We start from the raw sequence: 9,021 nt of genomic DNA on the forward strand, positions 1-9,021 counted from the left end.
TGTCGTCCGAAATTCAGTAAAAAAGTCATAGGTTAGAATGTCGTCCGAATTATGATAAAAAAGTCATAGGTTAGCATGTCGTTTAAAATTTGATGAAAAAGTCATAGGTTAGCATGTCGTCCGAATTATGATAAAAAAGTCATAGGTTAGTATGTCGTTTAAAATATGATAAAAAAGTCATAGGATAATATGTCGTTTAAAATATGATAAAAAAGTCATAGGTTAGCATGTCGTCCGAAATATGATAAAAAAGTCATAGGTTAGTATGTCGTCCGAAATATGATAAAAAAGTCATAGGTTAGCATGTTGTCTGAAATTCAATAAAAAAGTCATAGGTTAGTATGTCGTCCGAAATATGATAAAAAAGTCATAGGTTAGTATGTCGTTTGAAATATGATAAAAAAGTCATAGGTTAGCATGTCGTTTAAAATTTGATGAAAAAGTCATAGGTTAGCATGTCGTCCGAAATTCAATAAAAAAGTCATAGGTTAGTATGTCGTCCGAAATTCGGTAAAAAAGTCATAGGTTAGCATGTCGTTTAAAATATGATAAAAAAGTCATAGGTTAGCATGTCGTCCGAATTATGATAAAAAAGTCATAGGTTAGCATGTCGTCCGAAATATGATAAAAAAGTCATAGGTTAGCATGTCGTTTAAAATTTGATGAAAAAGTCATAGGTTAGCATGTCGTCCGAATTATGATAAAAAAGTCATAGGTTAGTATGTCGTTTAAAATATGATAAAAAAAAGTCATAGGTTAGCATGTCGTCCGAAATTCAATAAAAAAGTCAAAGGTTAGTATGTCGTCCGAAATATGATAAAAAAGTCATAGGTTAGTATGTCGTCCGAAATATGATAAAAAAGTCATAGGTTAGCATGTCGTCCGAAATATGATCAAAAAGTCATAGGTTAGCATGTCGTCCGAAATATGATCAAAAAGTCATAGGTTAGCATTTCGTCCGAAATGTGATAAAAAAGTCATAGGTTAGCATGTCGTCCGAAATTCGGAAAAAGGTCATAGGTTAGTTAGCATGTCGTTTAAAATATGATAAAAAAGTCATAGGTTAGCATGTCGTTTAAAATTTGATGAAAAAGTCATAGGTTAGCATGTCGTCCGAAATATGATCAAAAAGTCATAGGTTAGCATGTCGTCCGAAATTCGGTAAAAAAGTCATAGGTTAGTATGTCGTCCGAAATATGATAAAAAAGTCATAGGTTAGTATGTCGTCCGAAATATGATAAAAAAGTCTTAGGTTAGTATGTCGTCCGAAATTCGGTAAAAAAGTCATAGGTTAGCATGTCGTTTAAAATATGATAAAAAAATCATAGGTTAGCATGTCGTTTAAAATTTGATAAAAAAGTCATAGTTTAGCATGTCGTCCGAAATATGATAAAAAAGTCATAGGTTAGTATGTCGTCCGAAATTCGGTAAAAAAGTCATAGGTTAGCATGTCGTCCAAAATATGATCAAAAAGTCATAGGTTAGCATGTCGTCCGAAATATGATAAAAAAGTCATAGGTTAGTATGTCGTCCGAAATATGATAAAAAAGTCATAGGTTAGTTAGCATGTCGTTTAAAATATGATAAAAAAGTCATAGGTTAGCATGTCGTCCGAAATTCTGTAAAAAAGTCATAGGTTAGAATGTCGTCCGAATTATGATAAAAAAGTCATAGGTTAGTATGTCGTCCGAAATATGATAAAAAAGTCATAGGTTAGCATGTGGTTTAAAATTTGATAAAAAAGTCATAGGTTAGCATGTCGTTTAAAATTTGATGAAAAAGTCATAGGTTAGTATGTCGTTTAAAATTTGATGAAAAAGTCATAGGTTAGAATGTCGTTTAAAATTTGATGAAAAAGTCATAGGTTAGCATGTCGTTTAAAATATGATAAAAAAGTCATAGGTTAGTATGTCGTTTAAAATATGATAAAAAAATCATAGGTTAGCATGTCGTTTAAAATTTGATAAAAAAGTCATAGTTTAGCATGTCGTCCAAAATATGATAAAAAAATCATAGGTTAGCATGTCGTTTAAAATATGATAAAAAAGTCATAGTTTAGCATGTCGTCCAAAATATGATAAAAAAGTCATAGGTTAGTATGTCGTCCGAATTATGATAAAAAAGTCATAGGTTAGCATGTCGTTTAAAATATGATAAAAAAGTCATAGGTTAGCATGTCGTCCGAATTATGATAAAAAAGTCATAGGTTAGCATGTCGTTTAAAATATGATAAAAAAGTCATAGGTTAGCATGTCGTTTAAAATATGATAAAAAAAGTCATAGGTTAGCATGTCGTTTAAAATATGATTAAAAAAAAGTCATAGGTTAGCATGTCGTTTAAAATATGATTAAAAAAAAGTCAGCGGTAAATATAAATATTCTGAAAACCTCACTATGTCAGAAACATTAATTCAGTCGATGAAGTTTTTGGATTTAAAACGAAACAACAAATGAAAACTTTCGTGAAAGTCGTTTTGTTTTTACCTTGCTTGTTGACTGAAGACTGAAGCCTTTGATCTCTTCTACATCCTCAAACGCATCATCCTTGATCAAGTTACACGATGTAATGTTAAAGTTACAGAACGACATAAAACCCGGTCACTACATTCGTGTATGTCGTTGTCACTCATGTCTTTGTATCAGGAATCAAAGCACATGGATATTGTATAAATACACTAAACCCATTCAAATGTAGGATCTCACCTTTGAGCCTTTCTGTGGAGTATATCCAGTCGCACCTTTCACTTCATCGTCCCTCTGTAGAAAAAAGATTTGAAATTAACTTATTTCAATATTTTGCTATTTCGAAATTTGGATATTTGTGTTTTTTATTTCTCAGTTCTCTGTTAAGCCATTGCTTTGTATGTGTCCGAAGTAAATGTGTGTATATGTGTGTAATTGTGTGTATTGGTACTTGATCGTTTCCATGTCAAACTCTTTGTGTTACATTTTGTTTTTAGGAAATAACTAAACATCAATAAAGTCTGAGTGACTGATTCCTGACGAGTGTCGACAGTGTTTTCAACTCAAATCTGACACATGATACTTTTCACAGCTGAAAACTTGTGAGATATAAAGTGAAGTCGGTGGAAACAGTGAAAGTCTGATACCTTCTGCATGGTGATGGAGAATCCTCTTTGTGGCACAAACTTTATTTTCATCTTGTTTTTTCTCTTCTGGAGAAACAAAAGACAAAACGTCATAATATTTTTACTTTTACTTTTCCTTTAAATGCTTGAAATGCATTGGAATCTCTATTGTATTCAAAATGAGCTGCTTTATTCTACAACATCTTAATACTACACGAGTACTACACGGCGTCAATAATAACAACATTTGGCTCGTGGCTTCGTTATTTAACAGGGAAACTAAAGCTTTCAAAGCCTCGAGTGTTTCACCTCATGTTGAGCTTGTCCTCTGTCCTCGGCTTCGCTGTCTTCCAACACTGTCGCCTGTTAGAAATAAAAAAATGTACATTTTCAACCTACTCCTTTAAAATGCGTTGACGTGAGGATGTGAATGAATTTGCTTCCTGCAGTTTTCCTCCTGCGTGGAATTATAAAACCAAATAATTTGAGCTGCTGAAAAACCAAAAACAGTAACAAGGTGAATCACAAGTTAAAGATGAGACAAACAAAAGGAAAATGTTACACTTCTATTATTGTTATGAAGACGTCTCATGTATAACACGGTGTAAAGACATGCAGAGGACCTTAGAGGACAAACCTTCGTTTCATAAGGTGAATATTCGTTTGCGCTCTTTCCCTCTCGCGCTGCAGACACCGTGGATGTTCTTCTCAGCAGCCGACTCACTTTGTTGCTCAGAGGTTTCTTCTGGTGATTGAAAATGAAATAAACATTATGAAACCATTTTACTTTTTCTAATCCTGTTCACAAATATAGAGAATCAGAAGAAAAGAAATCAATCAACCCTGTAGTCCAGCCCGTTCTGTTCATCTTCATTCTCTGCTTCTTCTGAAAGATGTTCCTAAGAGATGGAGGCACTCACTTTTAAACCAAGCACGGAGACGTTCACAGATTTATTTATTTTATTTCTATTCTATCTCTACAATAGAAAGTAGAGACGCACATTTACATTTTACATTTCATGTACTTTAACGCATCTTCTGATCACACATGCAGGGACGTGTTAATGCTTAGCAACACTTTGATTTGTGCGTTTGATTCCAGACACGGTGACTGTTACCTTGGAGGATCTACGGAGGGTGGGTAGCGTCCTGCTCTTCCCTTCTTTCGTGTCGTCAGGAAACTTATCCTGCAAAGTAAAAACCAGAAGCATCGTTCGGACACGTGCACAAACAAACAAAGCAGAGAAGCTGGGATTTCCATTGATTTACCTTTGAGCCTCTCCTGGACAGAAGGGACATTCTGAACTTCTTGTCCTTTTTCTGTTTTAAATGTTTGTTAGGTTATTTTCTGTAAAATATATTAATGTTAATCATTGACTGATGAGTTAAGTCAGATTCTACCTTCTGATTTCCAGAACCGTCCTGGTCCTCACCACTTCCTCCATCAGAGTCCATCTTCACCTGAGAGTTGAAGCTTCTGTATTTTATTGTTCTACACTTGAAAACAAACGGTGTTAACTAGAGGAATAAACTGTCTCTTACCTTCAGGGACTCTCGCCGCAGTCTGAACTTTCCAGACTTGAAGGAAAACAAATATATCGTTCACGAGCTGAGACATTCACTTGCATGAAAAACATTTTGAACTGCTGGTGAGAAACTGAAGCCAAACAAAAGTTCGGAGTGATTTCTTACTGGTTTGAATGCAGGGTCAAGTTCAGGACTGTCCTCAGGCCAGTCTTCCACACACCTTTCCTGCAGCATTTTAATAAAGTGAAGCTATAGATACAGATACTTGTAAATTCATCTGAAGAATCTAATATTGATTTCTGTTATGAAAACTCACCTGTCCGATGAGCAGGATGTCCTCGAAGACGACGTAGTTGTCAGGGTTCACTGGTTTACTTTCCTGTAAAACAAATGGACTTAATAACAAAGGATCCATCTGCGGTGTTTTATAAACCTGACTATTTTAATTGCTTGAATTGGATCGTTAGAGAAATATCCTCCAACACAACGTTGCATGCTTATCAGGTCTCATTTCAACGACGTACTGGAGTCTTGGGTTTGCGGTGAATAACAGGCAGCGACCTGAACGCTGGTTTAGGAGTCGTTTTTGGAACAGTGGGTTCAGGTTCAATCTAAAGAAAAGAAAGAAGAGTGAGGACAGAAAGCTTAAGAACCAGGAAATCAATAACAGACGACTCTTGTCTTTGCGTACGGGCTGTGAAGGGGTGGGGGGCACTGGTTTCGGGGGTTTTTCTCTCCTCAGTGTTCGAGTTCGAGGAAGTGGCTTTGGTGGACGTTTGAAGGTCTGGACCTGCAAGTAGAATCGTGAAGAAGATGTAAAGCACAAGACGTGTGAATCAGAATGCGTCTTATTGCTCGAGATGAATCCTGCGACACCGGACGCCCACTCTGAGTACAAGTATTTAACATTGGTTTTTACAGCTGTGTACATACTGAATGATACTTTCTTACGTACATGAGTCAAGTCTGCGGGAGACTGACTGGGTGACAGATTCCTGGCCTGACTGAAGGGCGTCGGATGTAGAATACCATGTTTGGTTCCCTGAGGCGTTGTCAAGATGATGTCATGTGACTTGCTCGAGGAATTTGGTTGGGTGGCTGGAAGAGATTCTGACGGCGTCGCTCTGAAGAGATCCGGCGTCGACAGCACGTCCAGCTTCACTTCCGATGAACTGTTGAGCGAAGGTGTGAAGAGTCCGGCCTCAGAGACAGCACGGCCGGGCTGTGTGTTTGACGGACGTGGTCGGAAGATGTCTGGAGTCACATGTGAAACATCTTTGAAAGGGTCGTCTTGATTTAAAGGAGTTGTACCAAATGGGTCGTCCGGACTGGAGACATCTTGGAATAGATTCCTTGCAATTGGGCTGGAGAATGGGTCAAATGTGTCTGTGGATGGAGACGAAAATACGTCCACATTGTCCCTGGGTTTAAAAAGGCCGTTGTCTTTGGTCGACGGATCTCGTCTGTCGCTCGCATGGAAGAGTTCCCCACTTTCAGTAGGAAACAAATCTGTGGACCCAGTGTAAAATGGATTCCCCACTTTAGGCTGTGAAGACCGGAGCAGGTCCTCTTGCTTGTTTGGAGGTGATTTGAAAGGGTCCACAGAAACGTGAGGGGGTTTCTCAAAGAGGTTCACCTCCTCAGCTCGAGCTGTGGGGGGTGAATCTGCTCCTCTAGCAGCCTGGAGAAAGTCCCGCCCCTCATCTTTAAAGGGGTCCGAGTTGTTAGAGTGCCAGGCTCCGGAGGTGTTCTGTGTTTGCGTGGAGTTCACGTTAAATAAGTCCGGGGACTCTAAGGTTTCATTGTGATGACGAACATTGGCAGGTTCCTTCTGGGCCAATGTCGGCGAATCAAACAGGTTTTCCACACGGCCGGGAGTGAAGGTCGGGAACGGGTCGTTCTGAGGTTCCGCAAACTTGTTTCCATTTTCCGTCGTGTGAGCATCGGAGTGAAAATCCAGAGATGAGCTCTGAAACTGAGGAGGAGGGACAGAGCTGGTCTTCAGGTTTGCTTCCTCAGAAGTTTCCCTCTCCACTACTTGACCTTTGCTGCCCAATTCCTGATGGTAGAACACATGATGGTAGAACACATGATGGTAGAACACATGATGGTAGAACACAAGATGGTAGAACACATGATGGTAGAACACAAGATGGTAGAACACATGATGGTAGAACACATGATGGTAGAACACATGATGGTAGAACACAAGATGGTAGAACACATGATGGTAGAACACATGATGGTAGAACATAAGATGGTAGAACACATGATGGTAGAACACATGATGGTAGAACACATGATGGTAGAACACAAGATGGTAGAACACATGATGGTAGAACACATGATGGTAGAACACATGATGGTAGAACATAAGATGGTAGAACATAGATATCAGCAACTCGCTCATGAAATGTTCTCATGTGGTTTTAAGCAGACGCTCTGTGAAGTACGTACCAAATAATATTCATAAAATGGATTTATTCTGGCCGAACCCACGTTGACTCCATTCTGTAAGGAAGGAGGACAGACAGGTGTGTTGGATTTCACTGTTGAATAAGTTTCTGAAGCACTTCCTGTTTTCCTTTATGAAAGAATTAGACCATGACACAGCAAAGAAATGCTTTTCATAGTAACAGTGAGGAGGAGGCAGCGTGACACCAGTGAAACCTGCATGAGGATTATTGAAGTTTTGACACCAGCATGAAAAGATGCTGTATTTCTACTTGTCAACTATTTTTCACAGAACAATAAAATCTCACAACGTTAAAAAGAATCGGATTCTTTCTTTTTTTTTTTTTTTTTATCTATTTGAACCGACAGAACAAACATCAACCACCGGAGCAAACGTCCTCATGACGCTGCAGCTGATTCAGGATCTGTGTGTGACGCTGTCGTCGTCAGAGTCGTTTCACCGACAGTGAACTGACAGAAGTGCAAGTCAGGCTGCTCACACACAGACACACCTACACACTGAACAGATTTCAGGTTTAGCTCTTCCTGAACTGCTCGTGAATGTTTTGTTGATCAGGAAACAAAACGAGAGGAGGTGCAGCAGGAGGAAGAGGACGAAGATCCTCCAAGATAAAATACTCTGAGCTGTGAAGTGACAATGATCCAGTTCACGTGTTTAATTGGTGTCATTTGATTTTGGAGCTGAACCTTGTGTCCTTCCTGCAGGTGCTGAGCCTCACCTGTCCGGAGCTGAGCCTCACCTGTGCGGAGCGTTGCCGCTGGTTATCGTCCGTCACGTCTGTAGCTGCAGCTGAGACGTCGGTGAGGAGCTCAGCGTCCTGCGTGGACCAAACACCAAATACACAAAGACGCATTTTAGAAATGTGAACTGAAATCTGACGATGCTCAATAAAACCTCTCTGATAAAAAGAGACATCGTCACTGGGAGAGTCTAAAAACACCCTGGAGGGGTTCCCACCTTCGTGAAGGAGTTTTGAGAAGCGTTTCTCAGCATCTGTTGCAACCGGACAATTCTCTGTGAAGACAAAACATCATATTGTTCAAATCCCACTGTGTGTTAGAAATCTGTTAAAGACGAGTTTACTGATCGTTCTATTGTGTTTGATTATTATATATACGTTTATATTTATATTTATATTTATTCTCCATCTTTTCAACTATTGTATTTGTCGCTGCAATAAATAATAATATAATATAATAAAAACTATTTATTTAGTGTAAATTAAAAACGGCTGCTCTTCAGAATATGAAAAGTTGATTTGTACTTTGAATAATCTGTCGTCGAGTAAGAAAAACTATCTGAATACTTGTACTTGTACTTGTACTTGTACACAGTCCTGCAGCTGATGCAGAGACACCAGAGACACTGAGGGTTTGGCTCATTCACATTCCAGCTGCACAGACAGACACACTGTGAGCTGGACTCAAGCTTGTTGACGTGTTGGAGGACAACACGTTGAATGTGCAGCAGAGAAGGAAGAAGAAGGAGAAGAAGAAGCTTCAGACATTTGTCTCCCAACAGGACAATTACTCACAGGTTGTCTTCCTGAACTTCCTGTCGCTGCTGCAACTTCCTCCTGAGAAACATAGAGAAGAGACACGAGAAGAGTAAAGAGGAGACAAATCACAGCCACGAGGGTTCCGGTCCAACTGTCCTCACTCACCTCAGATGTGTCTCCTCTCATCGTCCCAGCAGCTTCTGTGTCTTTATCACGAGTTTCATAAAGTTCCCTTCAATGAAGTCCTCGGCTGAGATTCATCCGCTGAATCTGGAAGTTTCGTTTGTCTCTCATCAGTTTGTCTCCGACTCCGTCAACTCATCACCTGCGGGTCCGACACACCTGAGACACTCGGGAGGCTTTTCAAAATAAAAGCTCAGCAGCGACCGTTGCTTCAGGATCAGCTCAAGATCTTTAACTTTCTTAACCAG

General features: G+C 39.2%; 1 protein-coding gene across 3 annotated transcripts in view; it reads right to left on the reverse strand.

Moving 5' to 3' along the window:
* Positions 1-9,021, reverse strand: part of LOC109641818 (uncharacterized) — a 63,091-nt gene extending 54,070 nt beyond the window's left edge. Inside the window, exons 1-20 of one of the 3 annotated variants that reach the window (XM_069518540.1) lie at positions 8,756-9,020; positions 8,627-8,668; positions 8,050-8,106; positions 7,811-7,909; positions 7,074-7,127; positions 5,572-6,675; positions 5,308-5,406; positions 5,141-5,227; positions 4,933-4,995; positions 4,782-4,841; positions 4,632-4,667; positions 4,491-4,550; positions 4,359-4,409; positions 4,208-4,276; positions 3,932-3,988; positions 3,727-3,834; positions 3,399-3,452; positions 3,111-3,176; positions 2,704-2,757; positions 2,485-2,544 (exon numbers count right to left, since the gene is read on the reverse strand). In XM_069518540.1, the coding sequence (XP_069374641.1) occupies positions 2,485-2,544; positions 2,704-2,757; positions 3,111-3,176; positions 3,399-3,452; positions 3,727-3,834; positions 3,932-3,988; positions 4,208-4,276; positions 4,359-4,409; positions 4,491-4,550; positions 4,632-4,667; positions 4,782-4,841; positions 4,933-4,995; positions 5,141-5,227; positions 5,308-5,406; positions 5,572-6,675; positions 7,074-7,127; positions 7,811-7,909; positions 8,050-8,106; positions 8,627-8,668; positions 8,756-8,776 (2,301 nt within the window). In that variant the 5' untranslated portion in view covers positions 8,777-9,020. Of the gene's footprint in view, positions 1-2,484; positions 2,545-2,703; positions 2,758-3,110; positions 3,177-3,398; positions 3,453-3,726; positions 3,835-3,931; positions 3,989-4,207; positions 4,277-4,358; positions 4,410-4,490; positions 4,551-4,631; positions 4,668-4,781; positions 4,842-4,932; positions 4,996-5,140; positions 5,228-5,307; positions 5,407-5,571; positions 6,676-7,073; positions 7,128-7,810; positions 7,910-8,049; positions 8,107-8,626; positions 8,669-8,755 lie in introns of all 3 variants that reach the window. The other 2 variants (XM_069518541.1, XM_069518542.1) reach the window with 2 other exon arrangements.

This window comes from Paralichthys olivaceus, chromosome 22, assembly GCF_024713975.1.
Source record: "Paralichthys olivaceus isolate ysfri-2021 chromosome 22, ASM2471397v2, whole genome shotgun sequence".
Taxonomy (NCBI): domain Eukaryota; kingdom Metazoa; phylum Chordata; class Actinopteri; order Pleuronectiformes; family Paralichthyidae; genus Paralichthys; species Paralichthys olivaceus.